This window comes from Coptis chinensis, chromosome 5, assembly GCF_015680905.1.
Source record: "Coptis chinensis isolate HL-2020 chromosome 5, ASM1568090v1, whole genome shotgun sequence".
NCBI lineage: Eukaryota > Viridiplantae > Streptophyta > Magnoliopsida > Ranunculales > Ranunculaceae > Coptis > Coptis chinensis.
The window spans coordinates 97,454,106-97,476,289 of record NC_141460.1 but is presented as its reverse complement, the minus strand read 5'-3'; the positions used below and the strand labels follow the sequence as shown (position 1 = coordinate 97,476,289).

Here is a 22,184-nt window from a genome sequence, read left to right as displayed (position 1 = left end):
TTACTTCGTTCTAAAGATTTATTACAATCGGTATAATTTTAGAGGGTGTTAGCGTGACACCTGCTTTCAATTAGATGGCTTCACACAGGCATACAGCACATGCTAATTAATGATGCATTGATTATGTTCAATTTTAAAGACTTGACGTGGAAAATATAATTGGGTTATATTGTTCCTATGTGTGATACCAAATAAATTACCAGCTATCATTTCTAAATTATTAATATATGGATATGAAATCGTGGATATACATGTTCTCTTCCGGGATATTTTACATTGTTTCACATGGGTTCAAATAAAACTGTTAGATATATCTAAAATATAAGACAAATATCGTGGATATTGTGGATATTTTTAATATATTATGATACATTATTTATAAAATAAAAAATAAATAGTAAATATTAAATAAAATGGTTATATATACAAAATAATCGCAAAATCACATTTAAAATGAATCATTAAATATCACAAATATAGTTAAATATTATTTCAAATCTATTTTGATAATTAGAATATCGATTTTAGGAATATATCTCTAAACATATCATTGATATTTAAATATCTTTTTCTGAAATATGGATAGATATCCCCAAATATCGTGATATATCGGGATATTTTGTACTATGGTATTGTTCCTATGTGTGATACCAAATAAATTACCAGCTATCACGCTTGCATTGATTTCTAAATTGATAATATACGGACTCACAGGAAATCGATGTACATGTTCCCTCCGTGTATATTTTTAAAGAAAACAAACAAGTGGGTCCATATAAAAATGTTGTTATTGTAAGAGGGTATTATAAGATGGTATTATAAAGTGGTTTGTTTTTCATTTTAAGTTCCTCTTATAATCACTTGTAAAAATAAAAAAAACAAATACATAACATTCTATAGATGGTTATTTGACAAATATAACTAGGGCAATGGAACAGAAAATTTAAAGGAAAAATAGATTAATTTGAAACAAGCATTATAGTTTGACGGGGTTTCAAATCATTTTTTTGATAATAAGAATATCGATTTTAAGATATCTATTTTGGTACTTATAGGTGGTAGTGGTCTTATATAAGACATGGTAGATATAATGGTGGTGGTGGTAGTGGAAAACGAAAACATGTTCCAAAATATTTTAAAGAAAACAAACAAGTCCATATAAAACTGTTGTTATTATAAGGATTGCAGAGTGTTAGTTTTACACTTTTACTACCATCACTCTTTTAGGCTAAAGTTGGAGTCTTAACTAGCAATCTGCAATCTAATGCATTCTTCGAGATTGATCAGAAGAAATGGAATACGCATGAAGAAGAAAGAACAAGATGGGGTTCATTCCACAATACTACGGTCATTTTTTTCTTTGAATACAATACCGCGTTTGTATCCTTCTTGACATAGTGCATACAGACATAGTACAAAATATATCGAGATTTCAGTAAAAGATAAATAAATATCACAATATATTTAGAAATATTTACAACAACAAATATTTTAATGATATTATTGATATTATTAATATTTTAAGATATATTACGATATTTGACAATATTTTGTGTATATAACAATTTTATTTAATATTTACTATTATATTTTAAATAAATATAAATTATATATCATGATATATCAAAAAATATCTACGATATTTGACAATATTTTAGATATATCCACAATATTTACATATGAAACAATATCAAATAGGAGATATATCCACAGTACATATCTATCAATCAAGGATCAATATTTTGTACAGAGATTCAACTATAAACTCATATCCTCTTTAAAATTTCAAAATTTTAAAATTTGTACATTACAAAAACTCCTGAGTTCTCAACTCATCAACTATCAAAACTTATCTATAATTGATTGACAATAGATTGACAAGACACTAAGAGAATTGGCGTACCCACATTTAACATCAAACTTATCCTCCACCCCAAGAAAAATCCTCGGAAGCCTTTCTCCCGGTAGATCAAACCAATCACTTGTTTCATTGACATTCCAACTTCTAGATTCTCAAGGCGCCTCCGCTTGATACAATTAAAGGGCAGGGATGCCATTGAAGCCAGACTGATGCAGAAGAACGGAAACAACTCCATAAGAGTAGATTGGGGAATCCAAGTACCCTCTTCAACCTGCAAATGACAAAAGATTAAACACGTTTTAGTAATACAAAAATATACTATTTACACTATTTGCCCCCTGACATACGCTATTTACACTAGTTCCTGAGAGGATCCTGAAATGTATTTGGTTGATATATTAGCAAAGATGGGTGCATATAGAAGATCAGTAATATTCAATGAAGGTGTTCCACTAGTTAAAGATTTTATTTACAATGTAGAAAAATACCATAAATTTGATATCACAATTTTAAAATTTCAACAATTTTGATTAGGCCTGTAATTATGAGGGCAATGAGCCAATGACTATAAGTTCATTTCAAGATGTAATTGTGAGGGCAATGAGCCAATGACTGTAAGTTCATTTCAAGATTTTCTTTACCATGTAGAAAATACTATAAATTTGATATCACAATTTTAACATTTCAACAATTTTGATTAGGCCTGTAATTGCGAGGGCAATGAGCCAATCAATAACAGTAAGTTTATTTTGGCGTTTTAGCATTAGTGATATATCGTATTATAACTAGCGGTTTTCATTTCATTGAAGTTTCAATTTGTTTCTTTTGGTTCTTATATTACCTTGCCTTGAATCACGGATTGTAATATGTCATCAGTTTTAATTTGTAATAAAGAATACAAAAGTAGCTATATTTTCATTTCTTCTTTTACAGACGTGCTACAAACGATATTGTTTTTTTTTAATCAAGTGCCAATCAATATATTTAATCTTTCATGCAAACTCTACTAATAACTAATAATCTTATAGAGTTTTGTGTGAAAGATTAAATATATTGATTGGCACTTGATTAAAAAAAACACAAAAAAATGTTGGTATGATTTTTTATTTTGGTAAAGGTTGGTCGAAAGATTAAAAATATTGATTGGCTACTTGGATTGGATACTCTTGATGAGTTTATGAAATTTAGGAACACACTACTAAGATGTGACTTGAAAAAAAAAACTTTCTAACGAGTTTGTTTTTAGAAGGGTATTATAGGATTTGTTACTCATAAAGGACTTGCGGCCCCATTTGTTGCACGTTTGTCTTAATTATTTGTAAAACTAGTTATCATTATCAACAAAATTTTCACTTGTTAAAAAAAAAATCTTAGAAAGTTTGCACGAAAGATTAAAGATACTAATTGGCAATCATTTTTTTTTTTTTTTAAATATTTAGAAGGCAAACCCACACCGGTTACATTGAAAGACTCTAACCCGAAAGCTTACAAATTGGCAATCATTGATACTTTGAATGAGTTTCTAAAATAGACTATACATATAAAATGTACAAGCTCAAAATAAAGTAGATCGAAGTTTTATTTTTATTTATCTTTTTATCTTTTTTTTTTTTTAAATATAATCATCTAGAGCTTGGTTGAACTTATATAGAAATAAGTCTCTCTCCAAGATTGTAGCACTACTATTTAGAATTCAGAGTGACGATAGATGAAAATTGTTGGAGTGCGCATCTCTATGCAAAATGACGGTAGATGAAAACTGGTGTAGGCGTATAATTATGCAAATGGCGCATGGAAGTGTAGATTTCTTAGTATCTTAAACCCATAATAAGGCCCAAGATGCAAACCGAGTATCATATACTGATACACACACCAACACAAATATTTAGTACTTAATTTGTTATAATTAAACAGACTTAAAGAGAACACTACACTAACTTAAGTAGATTGAAACATTGAGAAAATGAAATAGAGAGAAATCTTATTCATTGAGATAAGTCTGAATGGAAAGAGGTTACATTTATATATAACTAGATAATCTCCTTTCTAAGATAAATGATTATCAGGATAAACACCAAAATAAAAGATTACCAGGACAAACACATATAAAGAGGTTGTCCCATATGGACTCAATGGTGGGCATCTATATCAGCCCACAGATTTCATAACATCCTTACCAATAGTTAACATTTTTTACACAACACACCTTCCTTTCATATGTTGGAGTCTTGGACTCTTGGTATAAAGAACCATAAGGTCTTTGGACTGGGCCCATTAGTTTTAAAAATAGTTTCCATAAAAGATCCACATTCCATCCCAAATCCATTCTATCACCACCGGGTATATGGGGTCCAAAGTCCAAACGCCTTCATCCACCAATATATTTAATAATGCGCATCACGATGCACGCACATTAAGACGATGTCCGAGAATACTAATTTCTAAAACGTGTCACCAAAGTAAAGCATTAGAATTTCGAATTAGAAAACCAACCACGACAGAAATTGTTGTCCAAGTAACACTTAAAAAACCTAACCTTGAATTCCTATCGAGGAAAAAAAACCTAACCTAGAACCTTTTTCTAATCTCTAGTAAAGGTAAAGTCCTAGTTTCATGACAACTGTAATTATTAGTTGCACTAAAACCCTTCATGTTAGTTTTATTCATTGTAAGTTTTTTTTTGTTTCTTTGATGAATTAACAAACTATAGGACTGTCGTCTAACTTACTTGCATTAAACTATTTATCGTTTTTTTTCTTCTAATTTGCAGAATGTCTTTGTTAAGGCCTTTGCTGATGATGATCCGTAATAAGGCAACAACAAGTGGAAATCTATATGCTGCAGGCAATTTCTCCTCTCATCTCCTGCAGCGCAATAATAATACTTCTTTTTGGTGACCACGAATCATCCTTCTCAGTTTGTTTCCAAGCGCTCTCTAATTGATGCTTATTCCTGGCCATTCTTGAGCTCGATGCCTGCAAAGATGCTTTACTGTACAACTTTGGTTGGAGGAGGTCTAGTCTGGAAATGGAAAGGAAGGGTCACGGGTTTTCATTTTCTGAGGACTAGGACTGCTTGCGCTATCAATCGGGAAGGATTCCTAGTTTCCTACTTATTAGTCTCCTGACTGTCTTCACTTTTAGATGTTATTAAACTGCTTGCTAGAATGTTCTTTCTACCTCTCCATTCTGTTTATGCCAGCGGTAGCAATGATGCCTTTTGCAAATTATTTTGGTCCTCTGTTTAGGGAAAAATGGATTCACTTTGTCTATGTTGCTCGGGAGAAAGCAGATCCTGCATTCATAAAATGGGGTCGGTGGGCTGCTACAAGACGAGATCTCTTCCATACTTATCTATGCTTTCAGCTCTCAAAGCTTCAAACTATCAAAGCGCCAGAGCATTATTTCTACTACACTAAAAAAAACTGTTGAGGAGGCATGCATTCGGGCGCCAACTTCTGGAAATTTTTGAAAATTTTGAAAAGGCACCTGTAGGATCTGGACAGGTTACCCAAATACATCGAGCTACTTTGAGATGTGATAATCCAGACAAAGCAGAAAAGACCCGCGTGGTTGCTGTAAAAGTTAGGCATCCTGGTGTCGACGAATCAGTTATGAAAGATTTGTCGATTGTTCGGTTTTATGCCAATGTTTTGAGTTCATTATTCCCTACTACATTTAAGTCGTCCAGATTTGATGAAACTTTACAACAGTTTGCAGTTGTCATGGGGTCGGAAGTGATCTTTCCCAGCCATATGTTTGAAACGTCTACGGATGTAGATTTCCCAGAGCCTCTATATCCTTTTGTGCAGGGTGTGTTGGTAGAGAATTTTATAGAAGGGGAAAGTTTTGAACGCTTTATTGAGGGTGATAGTAATCGGATACCAAATAGGAGAGACAAAAAGATCATTGTTCACGATGGGACACTTGCACTTCACACGACGCTTGTGGTATGTTTAACTTCCCAAATTCGTTTTTCCTTCTTCGATCACCTGACATTTGGGGCATGTTTAACTTGTTGGCTTGCATGGCACTTGAATATGAAAAGTTGCTCAGGGAGAGTGTGCTTTGTACTGAAGTTACGTTCCATGTAGCTGGAGCCTGGAATTGATGAGAATGATGGTACTCCCAATTGGAGACCAAAATGATGTTTTCCAACAGTCACTTTTAACCAAGTCCATGCAGATGTTCGCGTAATACTATGCCATTGAACAACATTTAGATGTTGGCTCAAGTGTTCAACAACTGAACAAAGCCCAATTTACGAGTTTTAGAATTGTAGAAGAAAGCTAATACGGGATAAGTTTAGAAGTTGGCCAATCCTAAAAACTAGGGGTGACTTCGATAAGCGCTTTCGAAACGATGACAATATCCTTTCCAAATCTTATCTAATTATTTTTTAGATGGCAATTTTTTTTTGAATTTTTTTGAAAATATTGGAATCCGCAAAATATAAAAATAAATCAGAAATTTGAATTATATGATTCACTTTTAGAATAACCATTTTTTATCCAGTTAATACATTCATTTAGCAATCATTTTGAAATATATTAATTCAGTAAACAACTTAGACCTTTTAACACGTTTATTCAACAAATTTTTTCTTCATGTTAATGCATTAATTCACTAAATAGGAATATGAGATAAATTGAGACATGTACTAGAATGACAATATTGATTTCTTGAAGTTATGAGAGAGACAATGTTCTACTTCTCTAGGGTTTTTATTTGGTTTGTAAACTATATGTAGTTTTAGCGGGTGTTTGGGTCTCATTTTTTCAAAAAATCATTTTTTTCTTAAAAAATATTTTTATGAAAAAATACGTATTATAAAAACAGTTTTTGAATAAACATGTTTGGTTGTGATTTTTCTTACAAGTTATTTTATCAAATTAGATTTCACGCTACATTTCTCAATATATTTTGGCATATCACGGCATAAAATACTAAAGTCTAAAACATCCTGGCAATTCATTTGCCTTGCCCCAAAAGTATTTCCCTCAAAGAAAAATAGTTTTTTAACTTGAAAAACAAGTTTTACCTAATTATCATAAAACTAGTTTTTGGGACCAATTGGATGAAAAACTATTTTTTTTTAAATAGAGACCAAACACATTTATTTTTTCAAAAAATATTTTTTCACTAATAAACACTTTTTAGCAATAAATAATCGGATCCAAACACCCCCTTAATTTAGTAACTATATGAAATAGACCTCTATATGTTAAAAATTTGGCAATTAATTGAAAATTGGATCGGATTTTGAAAACACATCTAATTCCAATCCAATTATTTTTCAGAAAAATCGGATATCGGAACACAAATATCATTGCCAAATTCGGAAAAATATCGGATCGGACGGAATTTGGAAAAATTGGGTTTTGAAGAAAGAGACTACTAAAAACAAATGAAAATATAAGTTGTTGCAGAAGAATGGATATACTTAATAGCTTGGGTCAGCACCGTTGCAATTCAATCTTGTTTGGGCGGCCATAGTATTTAGGAGTACTGTGAACCTTCAATCTCTCTCTCTAGGAAGTTTCTTCACGGCATATGTAAATTGATAACCAAAACAAGAACGAGTACAAATATACACAAGTTTTGGAAAAGTGAGTTTGTTGATACAGAATCTTTCTTCAACTTTTATAATATTTCACTGTGAACCCAATATCTTCTTACAAAAGAAAATAAATCTCGTTTACTGAGTCGGTGATGTTTTTAGATAACGCATGAACTTCCAATTCAAGCATAACATAAAGAATAACAAATCTTCTTTACGTTGAGCTTCAGCCCACCCAAATTGGGGCACAACAGATACATAACCCATACCATTATCCAAAATATGTATGACGATAATACAACCACGACCACCTCACAGGATGGTATCCTGCTCTAACCAAACCAAATATACACTCTATACTTTTGAGACCCTCCTCTGCTTTCAGCCAGAGGAACGGATCATGGGCTTGACCAATAAACTTTGCCGGAACTAAGCTGGAACCAATTGTAAAAAAAAGGGAAAAAAAATTCCCGAACAAATATGAATAGGTGCAACTTAAAGAAAGGGGCAAAAAATGAGTAAAACCAGAGGTAACTCGGAGCCGCATAAAAGGCCAGAACAATCGAGCTTATCCAACTACCTTCAAGCTGTCTGCATGATAATGAAGACAGCAGAGGTTCCCTACTCCACTCATACTGTTTCCGAACCGCATCAGACCGCATCAGACGACACTTAATGCAGCAACCAAATTCCACTTGTCTTGTACTGCTCTCTGCTTTAGCACAGGTTAGATGGATCCAGCAAGAATGGGGAGACAATCAAAACTGAATTGACAACACGTTGAACACAACTTAAATCATGAGGCAGCCAACTCTGCCTTATTCACTTTATCTTTCTCAATTTCTGCTCTTCTCTGTTCAGCGTGCTGAGCCACACCACTAGCTAGCGCCTGATAGTGAAAGTCAAGCATCTGCATAAGGCTTTGGAATCTTCCTGGGTCCATACCTTGCAGGGCTTTAAGCAAATACATTGTCAGGTATTGAAAACACAATTGAAGAGAAATCGAAGTTTGAGTCTAAATTACCTTTGATGGCATCCACAAAGAAGATAAAGGGATCCACTTCATCAATTGGTGATTGCAACTCCTCATCATCACTGTAATCTTCGTCACTGTAATCATCGTCATCCTCGATTGAACGAAAAGCTTTTGCCTGTAATATGGAATCACCAGTGATGAGGATCAACATTTATAATCGAAAAAAAAAAAATTTTGAAGACGGTGCGAATACATTAGAAAAATATCAAATTAAAATTAATTTTCTTTTTTCTTTCCTAGAGGATGGAAAATTAAACAATTTAATGCTAGGACTTCTCCTATGCAAATCATTGCATGTCACTTAAACAAAAGCAGGGAAAAGAAAACAGCTCAACTCCTAGTTCTCCTATTTGCATTTTTACATGTGTATTTAATGTCCTTTATCCAAAAGCAATAAAGAGCACAAACAAGGGTTCAAAGATATATTCAGAAATGCCAAAGCCGGAGGCTATTCCTGATTAGTGGCAAACCAGCTTATCCGAGTAGTAGAACATTTCTGACAAGGCAAGATAGAGGATTGTGTCATTTAACATCGGGTTGACTTCATGTGTAACCAGGAGTTGAGAACAACAGCATAGTAGAAAGATTTGGCCATTTGGGTACATTCATCAACATCTATAACTTATTGCATTTACTCAGGCAAGTGCTCATTTCATGCCTCCGTTAATACTTACTACTCAGCTTTGGCAGCTTATATTTCCCTTGCACATTAGTTACATTATTTGACTTATTTGTAATAACCAAATTTCCATCTGATGCCACTGGACTGAAGTTACAAGTCATTAAAAAGACTTCAACCAGTTGTGCAATACTGAAATCTGAAAACGTTTTAAAAGCCAAAATCGGACACACCTGAGCAGCTAATTTCTGCAGTCTAACACTATCAGCTTCATCACCATCCTCAGCTTCATCTCCCATTTCCCGGTCAGACCCTTCCTCATCATCATCTTCATCCTCAGTTTGGAAACCGTCCATTTCATTATCATCAGCATCGTCGTCTTCCTGCTTTGCTGCTTCTGTCCATATAAAGATGAAGCAGATAAGGAGAAGATGCAGCATCACACAATACACATAACTCGAATACAAAAAAGAACCAGTAATAATAATATCACTTTAGAAATACAGAGTTCAATGAACCACCTGCCACTTGATCCTTGTAAGCGACAAGCAGATCCAATGTTGCCTTAAAAACTCGCCCCAAAGCCTCCCCTGGCAACTGATCTCCAGGAAGCACAAAAAGTGATGTCAAGCCCAAGCAGCAAATTTTCTTATCCTGTACCCTGGAATTGAAAACATATTAGTAACAGCTATCTAATAAAAGGTTGACAATAAATAATAGACAAACCACAAAATAAGGATCAGAGTTATTGGAGCTACCTTCTAAAATGTGCACGCATGCCACTCTTTTTCACTTGTTGCAACATCTGAAACCACAGGTTAAAAACCTCTGTTGCGACCCCAAGCTTTTGAAGTATGCTAAGCGTCAAAGTCGCATTATAGTAAAGAGCATCAGAAATCTGCCAAAAGAAAAAAGGTATTAATTGAAACCTTCACCTCCAAATAACCTCACTGTCTACGTGAAAATGGCCAGTAAAATATAATGAAGAAAATGTCAAACATCATCATCGCCAACTTTTTGCAATTGGGAAAATTGTTTAGAAATATCAATCCAGGTACTGTCCCATTAACATGGATTGGGCCAATATTTCAGTGAATGACTTGAAAGTAAGGGGAAAAAAGTACTCGTTGATTTTAAGGAATGGCTCAGCAGAATGTGAATGATATAACCATATAACCCTTCGGAGCGTCGTTACATAACTAGAAGAGACTAATCTTTCTGTAAATAGCTCATGCAGGAAGGGATTCTACTACCATGTTTATATTTTGCTATCAGTAAATACCGTATACAAAACTATTCTTACCACTTGCATCATGAGACATTTCAAATAAGGCTTTTCTGTTCGACGCAATCTCTCAATTGTGATTCTGAGATATGGCTCAATCCACTGATCGACTTGGCCTCTGCAATTCTGAAAAACTACTTGAATAAGCTTAGGAGCAGGCTCTATATCACTGTCCTCCATATTTTTATCCGCCATGATCTGCATACCAAAACAAGTGCTTGTAACAAGAGTAGAAACAAAAAGAAACTAAGGAATACTAAGCCATCTAATTGCTGGAAAATACAATAGTTTATTTTTTTGCATGCACCCTATGCTCATGGGTAAAGAAGCGAGCTAGGTGCCAGCGCTGAGCGTGGAGTCTAGGCAATTACCTAATCCCCCCCCACACACACCACACCCACAAATGGTTTCATACATGTTAATACAGTAAATAATGGGTAAAAATAGTACAAAAATACATCTAAACATGCATTATCTTCTGCAATCAATATCAAACACAGAAGATAAATATATCAAGTATGTGTTAACAACATCGCCATCCAGTTACTTGAACAAATTAACCATTCAACAAGACTTAAATGAAGGAATTTAACCTTTAAGACACTTTGTTGTTTCTCAAAATGAACAGTTCCTTGCAAACAATAAATTCCTAATTTGCTATGTTGCTAAAGACAGCAGCCCAAGACAGCGCTGAGGTGGCTTAAGGCTGCCAATGCACCACGGCGCCTAAGGCGGCAGTCCATTCCATGGTGAAAAAAGACAGTAAAAATCAAAGGTTTTAGAATGGGGGAACCAATCTTATTGTCTATCGCCATCCACCTAATGACAGGTCTGCACAGGAGTAGGTGAGCCTAGATCAAGACCCTTTAGTATCACCTAGCACCTAGGCTCCCTAGAGGATCCATCTACTGCGTATCACGAGCCATATATTTGCACTTAACACATGTTTCAGTTAACAAGAGTTATTGGACATGAACAGCTTACAGATGAGAGCATATTCCAGAGGCTTCTCTGGTAGTCTGGATCTTTGCACGTTAGGAAATGTGCTGTACTCCTGGATATATAGTTGTCCAGCGGAACTAAAATATCTACAAAGAAGATAACAGCAAAAGATCACAAACTGCACAAAGAAGAGTAGGTGAAGTACTTCATATTATATATATATATCAAGGATAAACTAACTGCTGAACGTATTGCCAATGGCAACTATTTGCCACGATTAAAATGAGCAAGAGAAAAATGTCAGCTTCTGGACTCATAGTGATGTAGAGTAAGGTGATCCAGTATCCTAGGTATTATTGTCTTATTGAACCTAAAAGGCTAAAACCCTTGGCAAAACTAACAAGACCTCGACAGTCAGAAGCCTAATACAACATTATCATTGATCTATATTCTCTAAGAAGACAGAAAGGACATATTTAATAAGTGTATCAGATTATATCTGCCTACTCTAGAGTCTAGAATAGAAAATGATGCAACGACAGTTCATTAAATTTTCAGATAACATGTTAGAAATTAAGTTTTATATAAAGGTTTCATTTATATAATTTAGCAATAACATCAAGAAGATTACATATGGATGATCAGCAAGTGGCTGATTCTCCAAAGACCCGAGACCACCCAAGTACTGGTCTGGGTACTTGCAATGACCCAAGTACAAAGAAATTACATGTACACCATTGTTACAAACATACCCTGCCCAAAGACCCAATTACAACAAAATACCTACAATCTAACTGTCAATCTCCCGCCCCACATTAGCCACTCTAACCCTGACACATGGAGCTCCTCATTCCAGATCACATTTGCCCCTTCTGTCTTCGCAACCGACTCCTGTCTTCCCCAGCACGCCGATCTCCCCCTCCATATCAAACAAAAGTACAACTCCATTCCAGTGTAGCTCAAAGGACAACTTCTACTTGGAATCTTCAGTTTGTGGGTACACAGTTGGATCTAGGAAGATCAGACCTCAGCACCAGGTCTAGAGCTAAAATTCCAAATCTGTTCAACCCCACAATTACAAACTAGATCTACTCAAGTCAGAACCAGATCTAGCACAAATAGAAGCCGAGCACCTAGTGACACTCAAGATCGGAAGAGAATAACGAGAGAGAAGAAGACGTGAACAATGGGTTTCTCCACCTTGTTCTAAAAGAAAAACGCCAGATCCGTACACCTCACTTTCAGATTGAACCATAAAACAAGTAACAAGAGTGTAGAAATAAAGGAGTAAAAAACAAGTAAAATCTTCCAAAGGAAATCAAATACCAAAGGATAGAATACCAGATATGGGTTGAGAGAGAGAGAGAGAGAGAAGAGTGACCTTGACTAATGGGCAACCTTTTTCGTTAGATCTTGAATCCTAATCTCGGTCCCCTACTTATGAGCACCACCGAGGCAACCTATCTCGCCGTTAATTACGGCGAGTAACACATTGCTCAGTCATGCTCAGTCCCCCCACAATGCTTTACAATATCGAAGGATAATTCAGGTGAGGCACAATCCTGAAGGATCTTGAGTTGTAAGCATCGTCATTTTTTTTTCTTTTTCAGATGACTTGTTAGAATATAAGTTCAAGTTTTAATACATATTATTCACGACTAAAAGCAACGATTATAAGTTTAAGTTTAACCTAATTCCAATCATAGTTGTCAACTCACGAATCGTTTCCTATATTTTGCGAATCGTGAATCTTATCAAGTCGCGAATCGTCACATTCAAGAAATTGTTATAAATAAACAACAAATATTACTTATACATATTATTTAATATTTACACAACTTAATCCAAGTCAGAACTTTGGAGGAATTAAAAGTGATTACATAGTAAGTCGCATGGTTAGAACAAAGCAAGGGGGTATGATGACACAGGTCAGTTGTGGAGTATTTAGTTGGTCTTATAGGATGGCCTCATGCCTTCAGTGAAATACTGAAGTTTACTTTAGATGCGCCCTAAGTAGTCAAGTACTCAAGTCTTTCTATAAATTGGCCTTACATTAGTTAGGTTGACCCACATTCTCTTTTGAAAAGAAGATCACACTCAACTCTTATGTGAAACCCTAAAGCCGCCGTCTTGCCCAGAACACACACTGCTATAAGAAGAAAGAGAGATCGAGAAAGAAAAAATAGGAAGTACCACAGAAGATGAGAGCAGATCGAAGAAGATTAAGTATTACTTCTACAGATTGGCTATACACGATCTCTCCTTTCTTTCTCTCTTTCTTTCCTTACAGAAAATATCAGCAGATTCAATGGGGGTTTTTTTTGGATCGTGGAATCGCAAAATAATCCAATTCCATACGAGTCAGGCGATTTAACCCGCGTTTCCTCGCGACTCCACCACGCTCCGACTTGGCCGAACGATTATAATCTTCCTGATTAGGACTCGACTCAAATCATACGATTCAAAACGGGAATCATATGATTTTGCCAATACTGATTCCAACCAAATTAAAATCTGCTGCAAGTACTTTAAAGAGAAACAATGTCAATGGTATCCTTTTCCGACACGGTGTCCTTTTCCTACAACTTGAACATTTCGGGAAAAAAAAAAACACATGCATGAAATTATAACTGAAATGCAGTGACCACTGCAAGTATATAAGTGGATGCTACTTACTTGGAAAGAAATCTATAGCCCAATCACCTAAAGCTTCCATCATCAGAGGCCAAAGACTCCACATATCAACAGATATTGTCGGAGAGAAGAACGTCATATATGACACTATTTCCAAAACTTCCTCAAAAACCTCTGCAGAAATATAAGGCGGGTGAGAGGAGTATGAAACGTGAAAAAGTAACTTTTTTCTCAATAGCAAGCAAGCATATGTTGTAATTGATTTAAACTTAACTTAATAGATGTTTCACACAGCGGGAAAACATTGCAAGTAACATGCTAAAATAGCACACAGTGGTAACATGAAAGGAATATCATCTTTAACAAACTGTTTAAGTCATCCAATTAGCAGATTAATTTTATGAAATGGCGTCACTCTCACAGTTCCATATTCCAAGTTTCTAATCTTAAGGAAATGCCTCAATCACTAGCAATTTGTGTCTGCTTTCTTCTTACGAAAAGTTTTGACGTATCTTCCTTGGTCTTCAATTATTACTGGACAGCTCAAGATAGCCAAGACAAAGCAATAACATCCAATACAGTTCCAAGTTTCTACAGGCATACCATTTAGTCTTAAGAAATTCCCATCTCTAACCATTATGGCCTTACGAGAGATGATTTCAACATTGTAAATTTACTACAACATATGTATGTACTTTTGTCTTTCACATCTCCCCATCAGCTACTGAGACTCGTGTACAATCTTTATGCATTTCATTTGTTGATGTAACTTTGGCCAATTCTTAAACGGTTTCATATCTCACGACATCCTCACAACATAAACCATGACCAATGCCTATTGCTCTCTGTCATCCACGCAATTTTTTCTCCTGTACAATAAATTTCCTAAATACACTCCTTTCATTTCTTTCAACGATACATACAAAAATTTCATAATCACTTTCCCAAGTTTTCTAACTAGAAAATACTACTAATCCGTCTTCAACCGTCCGCTGCAAAACTACACTTGGATACAACAATCTAGAATGTGGGCCAAAAGAAACTAAAACAGAAAAAACCAGGAGAAACTAACATTTTAGTTACCAAAACATTATTTGGAAAATGGATTGAAAAACATTATAAAGAAAATAGAAAGGAATACCAAATAGTTGTTGAGTACCTCCTAAGAATGAAACTAGAAATAATAAAATAGTAAATAAAAACAGTCATTCACCCGTTTAAAAAAAATACTTGATTAGATAATAATTCCAAGTTGGGAGATGTTAGAGCAATCATTTTGATATAAATGGCAAGATCAAACTATATAGTAACCATAGTTTACAAGAAAGAAGTAGATTAGCATACCTTGCCCATCCGTAGTCAACATCCGACGCATAATAGGTAATAAAGTTGGCTCGATTTCAATGAAAAGACTCGGAAGCTTGCTCACAGATTCAAGAATAGTGCTGATGGCACGCAAACATCCAACTGTAGCTAGAGCGCCGGGATCATCGACATCGTCATCCGCTTCAGCAGCATTCATGCACTTCCAAAATGCAGCAGCCTACAGAAGGGTTAAAAAAATAAATAAATAAAATGAAAATCCCAATAAGAAGAAAATAAGAACACATATACAAGCATTTGTGAAGTTGTCCCATTAATATACCAGATTTTGGCATAATCCAAAGGCATACGGTGCCATCTCTTCCCCGAATTTGTCAACAATAGTCTCTAAGGTGAATACAAGGTCCTCGTTCTCAACCTCGTTCATTAGTTTGAAGAATTCTGCAAGGGAAAAAGAAATGATTTCACTATGGATAATTTAGGTCAGATACTGTTATAAATACAAACATGAATCTCATAAAGTTCCAACCATCGAGTAAATTGGGAAGGATTGGGCGGATTTCACTCAAATCTGCAAGAAGAAATAAAAGTCTTCTGTAAATAGACATCTCCAAGATAGGGTTCTCGATATTCAAGGAATCAAAAATAATTCAAGAAACGAGGACACATGTACCTTTGGAAGCTTCTACAAAAGAGCGCAAGGCAAAAACGGAATCTACACGGACTGGAAGATCTGGATCACGCAACCCAGCTACAACGCTGTGGAAGGCTTTAAGAAAATTATTTGGATCTGAGAAGTTGATATGTGCATACTGGCCGGCAACCCATGCTGCCTAATATTACCAATAAAAAATCTAAATTTTAGGTGTGATAGGACAGCAAAAATTACAGAAAGAAAGCTGATGGTATATATATATATATATATATATATATATATATATATATATTCTAAATAAAACTTTTATCGAAACAGAACCGAGATAGTGTATGCACACTTGGTGAGGATTTGCTCTTGAAGATGCTACAAGGCTTATAGAACTGTAATATCTTGTTTAGGAATTATAATGTAATTTTCTTGTTTGTATTCACACACCTTTTAAAGATGATAATTTATTACATCAAGCAACACCAGTATGGTTCAGAGGGAGAAAGCTCATCCACTGAAGGGCTGAAAAGAACTGACCGCTACTATTACCAAATACATTCATCATCCAACCACTAAGTCCTAACAAGACTTGAACTAAGATATGGCTTAGTCTGATAGTCGAACACATTTTTAAATGCAAGTGGACAACGATGTAAACTAACAAACGCAATAATCATTTTAATCTTCAAACCCAAAGCAAGCTTAGTAACCCACTTCACAACTGATTAATACAGCCATGACTTCTATTTTAAAGAACAATCCAAAGCACTAGTACTTGTTTCATTAGCAAACCAGAGGCATTGACATGGGTCCGTGTATCAGTATCCGACACGGCAATATTCCGAAAACTCAGGTACATAACCTTTAATATGTCGTGAGTCGTTGCCTCGTTGATAGTATCTGACATTTTTTTTTTTTTGTAAAGTATGAAGTGTCGATGCTACATAGATAACACAAGTGTAAACGCAGGCTTGTCACCCTCTGAGGAAGAAACTGTGCTTTTTATATAAGCACAATTAAAATTAACAATTATCCCTGCAAAGCAGCAACCAGAACTAAACCAAGACACCATTTTAACAAATGAATAAACTGAAGAGGAATGTAAAACAGTAAACCTTTGCTCTGAGGTGTCCAACAGGACTTCTAAACTCAGGAAAAACATGTTGCACTAACATATGCTCAAGCTCAGACTTGTACGGTTCAGTTTGTTTCAACTTATCACATAACGCTCCAATAGCAAGAAGAGCGCCATCTTTCTGTCGGTAAGGTTTATATTCCACTGGTGCTTCATCATATCTGGAAAAACCAACAATATTAGCAACACTCTTATAACGAGACAACAGACTGAATGCAATGTAGGGTTAGAAATTAATGATTACTTCTTAAAAACCTCCACAATAAATAGAATGAACTTCTGAAGGTTCTCTTTTCCTCGTTTCCTAACCAACTCACTAACAAAATCCATGGAAGCGGTTCCTAGGACTATATAAATCTTCAATGATATCTGCAGAGAAACATGTGAGACTTAAGACATCAAAATCAGCTCCTATATAATTATCCAAGCATTTAGAACAGTAAAAATGAACACTCACCATAACCCTTCCTTACATACTCATGTGGGTCTTCCTCCCATAGCTTTTGATCATTGTCATTAAAGCACATAAGTGGGAAAATTATCTCAAAAAGAAGAACGTTGAGACGTGGCTGCAGCAACTGATACATAGTATTCTTTGAAATACTGCAGAATTTCCAAATTAACAAATTAGAAAAGTTTCATGTCTTTTAAATTATTTACCAAACAAAACATCTTAGAGTTTAGAACCAAAAACATGCTTTCTACTTAAACTTGTATGTGCAATTAATGTGCTAATGAAAAATAATAATAAAATAATAAATAATAAGAATAAGTAATTGCAATTTACTTGCAAAGTTTCACAGACAAGCTATCTTAGCTCAGTGGTAGATTGTGCCTTTCAGCCACGCGATAGAGGGTTGATCTCCACACACAGTGTGGAGCCCACAGTTATTTATTTATCATCGATATAAACATAACACACACACACACACACACACACACACAAAAACTTTACATACAATTGTGTAAAGGTTGTATCAGGGTTCATAGGGATATCAACGAAGCACATTGTTTGAAAATAATTTCAAGGATTTTCTTTCCTCCTAAATGAGAGACTATATGCTTAAAGATATATGTATTGGAACGATATTGCTAAAAAAAAAAGTGGATGATACTCAAGCCTCCAAGATTATAAGTGAGTGTGCCCTTAAATCTTAAAACGAAATTTGTTAAATTAATTTCATTGTATTGGCCTGTTGGTATACCCAACCCGCTTCCCTGCAGGCTGCAACACAGAGAACGTGGAGTGATGATGTAAACCAAGACGGGAAGGAAAACCTCCTTCAGTGGCACTTCACTTTAGGTTTCAATAGTAGTTGCTTCTAGAACCTACATCTACAGATTACCCTCTTCAAAGAACAAAGAATTATCAATATACAAATCATTTCACTAAATAATAATGTATCTTTCTGCAAATAGCTAGAACCGTCGGAGCATCAATGTCAAACAATCAAACAACTACTGTTAGATGAAAAGGATTAGGGGTAAAAAAAAACACAAACCTATTGCTTAGGTACTGAAGAATAAGGTTTGTAACTCTATCAGGTAGATAGCCACCTGCCCGGATCACATTCAACAAATTTAAGTGATATTCCAAAATCTTTCCAGCATAATTCTTCTGGTACATTTGAGCAAAAGCTTTGCTTTCTGGCTTTTGAACCTTCAGGTCTCCAAACCTATGAGGTAACCATGTAAACAACGATAAATGACAGAAACACTCCAAAATTTATAATCTAATTTCAGAAAGCCACGTTTCAATCCAATACAGACCGAGTGTACAGGCGGTTTAAAATGTGAACCGTCCACTTTTTCACTTTCCACCATCCCCACGTTTTTCTCAGATCTGGATCTGTCGGCTGGCCTTCTAAAGGAACGGGTCTTTCCAATATATTTAAGAACAGCACCATCCAGGCATTAAAAACTTCTGGATCAAACAGCTGCTTCGGAATCTCTAACTGGCAAAGAAGAAAAGATTAAGGTTTTAGGTAACCTTGACATGGTAAAGTTAAAGACCTACAAACTTTCACATTCGACTTACATATATAGATGACCAGAAAATCTTGCAGATGAGTTTGATCAGCTCTGCGACTTCATGTGAGGGGTTCACAATTTGGACAAGTCTACTAAATATGGTGAGAAGATTAGGAAATGTTTCTTCAACAATGAGATATACTGGTGTCCGTTCCTCATCTGACTTGAATCTTCAGCAAAAGAAACGTAACAAGGTCAAGACAATAAACAATTATAATAATTAATGCTTGGGAATTTGTAGGCATATATTAACTTCTTTTTTTAAAATGAATTCCCAACTAAAGTGTTATTTGTTTAACTACAGCATAACTACTGTTTTTTACCAGAAGCAATAAGCAAACAATTAAGTATAGAATCATAAAAGAAAATATCAATTTACTCACTCGTATTTCCTAGAAAGGATTCTCAACACAAATAAAGCTCCATATATTTGCTGATCTTGAAGGCTATGCTTCACCCAGTGAAGAAGACCAGGCCACTGCTCGGGGTAATCTGCATGGATTATGGTTTTGAGGCACTCTCCCAGTTGTACCCTGTGTAACCATAAAGCACGTCTCAGAAGCCTTGACATAGGACTTTAAAATCGTAATTAATTTGAGTAGATATGAAACCTGATGTTCCTCGTTAGACAGACAGAACCAATAGCAAGAACTTCAATGCTAAATGTTAAGGATATGTAATTGCATATTTATCAATATGTCATATGATAATACCGCAAAACGACACGTGTATCACAATACTGTGTCGGAAAAAATATATATAAATAAAACTTATATATATCGCATAATACAGAAGCATACCATACAACTTGATACATGTATCTGGTGATACACTTCAAACGCATGAAACCGTGAAAATTCACTTCAAAAATGATATTTTGAGATTTATTTAGTTTTTTCTTCTCTTTTCTAAGTTTTGTAAAACCATCTTAGGTTCTAGTTGTGATATACAGCCACCCTAACCCGAAACAACCTTCTTACTCATCCAACAGACAACTAAGCCCTTCTGTGTATAATCCTAAATTGGGGCCTATAGTTGAAAATGATGACAATTTCACCATACACTAGTAGTAAACTAGTAATGTACATGATAAGACTATATTTATGTTTGTTTATGGCTGAAACCTACATACACATGCACACAACACATAAAAACCAAAGAAATATATTTTAAGCCTATCAAAATGACACAACATACGATATGATACTGGATATATAAAGAATGAAAATCGATAACAAAAATATATGTGATTTGATAACTATGTATAGGTATAGTGCAAGTCCGTGTAATATAAAGCACGTCTCAAAACCTTGCCATGAGACTTTAAATCATAATTAAAGTTGAGCAGATACTAAATATTGTGTTTTACTGATAGAACCTATAGCAAACACTTGAACGCAAAATGTTACTGATATATAGGTACAGTGATAACAGAAGAGTTTTTCAAGGGAGTCTTACTATTCATTAAAGAAGTTGGAAGGAAGAATTTCAAATCACGCATATGGTAATCACAACCACAGACAAACTTATCAACATATATATAGTAAAAACTGGTCCCAAGAGATCCAACCATCGCAAAGGAACTGCTTCTACCAAAATAACTTTTGTCGATAATCTTTACTGAAATCTACAACCTATAAGTTTACAAGTAATATAAAGAATACAACCAGAAAAATTTACCTCAACAAAGGAGGAACTTGACCGACAAAAGGAAGAATATTCTGTCTCACCATATCTTTATCACTTGGCAAAATTTTTTGCTCATCTACAAATAGCAAATAAATAATTGAAATTAAATAAGCACTCTCTATACGAAGCACTATACTCATAGTTATGTTTTATAACAAAGTCATACCGAGCTCGAGTGGTGACCAGTTTTTCGCCACGAAATTCTTAAAATGAATACTGGCAACTTGCCTCACACCCATGTCACAGTTACCATCTACAATGATCTGCAACAGTCTCACCAAATGTTGCGGAGTGTACTGGAACTGAAAATATCCCAATGTCAAAAACAGTTCATCTTATTTATCCAAAAATATAAAGTTCAATCCAAATATAAGGAAAATTCACATCACTCATCAGAACTGAAACAATAAATATTAAAAAAAAAAAAAAAAAAAAACGATAAAACAGTTACCTGATTGAGGCTATGTTCACCAGCTTTGCGTTCATCAGGATTAGGACTAAGTGCAGCTTGGAGAACAATAGCAAGACTAGGAAGATCCATTATAATTTATATTAATTAGATTCGATCAAATTTAATAATCTGATCGAACCTTTATAATCAAAATTAGGGTTTTAAGAGAGACGCACTCTCGAAACTTGAAGTGGACTGTGTTTTGTTGAGTTGAAAAAATAGAACAGGGAAAAACAAAAAAAAAAACATAAGACGAGGTATTTAAGGACTAGGGTTCTGTTGGGGGTTCAATTAGACACTGTGACTCATCACAAAAAAAAAAAAAAAAAAAAAAAAACGCCGTTATGTGTCCAGGGTTAACTAGATTATTGTAGTTACTGTAGTAATTATTATTTGGTTTGGCAACTTGCACGTGTGTGTGTCAGCCAACGTGTGGGGAATATACTGTTGGCTATGGAAAAAGGGGAAATAGACTTTTGGCTCTTTTTACTAATTAGATTTTATTTTTGCTCCTCTAAATTAAAATTATCAAACGAGTTTAAATTTTGTATAGGAAATTTTTATGGTTAGTAGATCATATTTACACACAAATTGTTTTTTTTGTAAAAACATATTATATGTGAAGAGTATGTGTGAAGTTGTAAATTGTTTTAGATGTGGTACTTACTTTTTAAGGTCATTTTACGCAACGCCACTCTGCAAATTATAAACTTGCAAAAAAAATTGTTTTGCATCCATATGTTTAAGCTTCTTATTATTGTAATGTAATTGTGTACAATAGAATTACATTATATTATTAACCAATGATAAGTCGGCATCTGTTTGTAATTGTAACTAACTAGTGGTCTCTAATTCTCATTATAAATATGTAATGATTGTAACACATAAACCTCGAGTGAATGAATGCAAAAATTTATTCAGTCTCATTTCTATTTGTAATTAGTTTATCAATTATGACTCAACTGATTTGTTG

General features: G+C 34.6%; 3 protein-coding genes across 3 annotated transcripts; 1 reads left to right on the top strand and 2 right to left on the bottom strand.

The window, feature by feature from the left end:
- Positions 1–5,070: 5,070 nt before the first annotated feature.
- Positions 5,071–6,008, top strand: LOC147500679 (uncharacterized). The gene is made up of 3 exons (XM_086563668.1): positions 5,071–5,173; positions 5,356–5,810; positions 5,955–6,008. The coding sequence occupies exons 1-3, from the start codon at positions 5,071–5,073 to the stop codon at positions 6,006–6,008; spliced, it is 612 nt and encodes a 203-aa protein (XP_086419794.1).
- A 1,466-nt stretch (positions 6,009–7,474) lies between these two features.
- Positions 7,475–17,201, bottom strand: LOC147500678 (importin beta-like SAD2). The gene is made up of 13 exons (XM_086562289.1): positions 17,021–17,201; positions 15,933–16,092; positions 15,789–15,830; positions 15,582–15,700; positions 15,281–15,479; positions 13,979–14,110; positions 11,345–11,448; positions 10,379–10,558; positions 9,834–9,973; positions 9,597–9,736; positions 9,309–9,472; positions 8,445–8,571; positions 7,475–8,374 (listed from the first exon to the last, which is right to left on the bottom strand). Exons 1-13 carry the CDS (start codon positions 17,078–17,080, stop codon positions 8,217–8,219), a joined length of 1,725 nt encoding a protein of 574 aa, XP_086418415.1. The 5' UTR covers positions 17,081–17,201; the 3' UTR covers positions 7,475–8,216.
- On the bottom strand, positions 17,057–21,449 carry LOC147500677 (importin beta-like SAD2). The gene is made up of 10 exons (XM_086562290.1): positions 21,212–21,449; positions 20,927–21,062; positions 20,752–20,836; positions 19,455–19,604; positions 19,079–19,241; positions 18,811–18,995; positions 18,543–18,716; positions 17,498–17,643; positions 17,285–17,409; positions 17,057–17,201 (listed from the first exon to the last, which is right to left on the bottom strand). Exons 1-9 carry the CDS (start codon positions 21,299–21,301, stop codon positions 17,357–17,359), a joined length of 1,182 nt encoding a protein of 393 aa, XP_086418416.1. The 5' UTR covers positions 21,302–21,449; the 3' UTR covers positions 17,057–17,201; positions 17,285–17,356.
- Between the last annotated feature and the right edge of the window lie 735 nt (positions 21,450–22,184).

Coding starts and splice junctions, on each gene's coding strand:
- LOC147500679 (XM_086563668.1), top strand. CDS start 5,071: ATGATGCCTTTTGCAAATTATTTTGGTCCTCTGTTTAGGGAAAAATGG. Junction 5,174..5,355: donor TCCTGCATTCATAAAATGGG/GTCGGTGGGCTG, acceptor AGGCACCTGTAG/GATCTGGACAGGTTACCCAA. Junction 5,811..5,954: donor CACTTCACACGACGCTTGTG/GTATGTTTAACT, acceptor CGTTCCATGTAG/CTGGAGCCTGGAATTGATGA.
- LOC147500677 (XM_086562290.1), bottom strand. CDS start 21,301: ATGGATCTTCCTAGTCTTGCTATTGTTCTCCAAGCTGCACTTAGTCCT. Junction 18,717..18,810: donor TTAAACCGCCTGTACACTCG/GTCTGTATTGGA, acceptor GTTACCTCATAG/GTTTGGAGACCTGAAGGTTC. Junction 17,644..18,542: donor CTTCAGTACCTAAGCAATAG/GTTTGTGTTTTT, acceptor GAAATTCTGCAG/TATTTCAAAGAATACTATGT.
- LOC147500678 (XM_086562289.1), bottom strand. CDS start 17,080: ATGTTAGTGCAACATGTTTTTCCTGAGTTTAGAAGTCCTGTTGGACAC. Junction 14,111..15,280: donor GTTGACTACGGATGGGCAAG/GTATGCTAATCT, acceptor ATATTTCTGCAG/AGGTTTTTGAGGAAGTTTTG. Junction 11,449..13,978: donor GGCTATAGATTTCTTTCCAA/GTAAGTAGCATC, acceptor TCTTCTTTGTAG/ATATTTTAGTTCCGCTGGAC.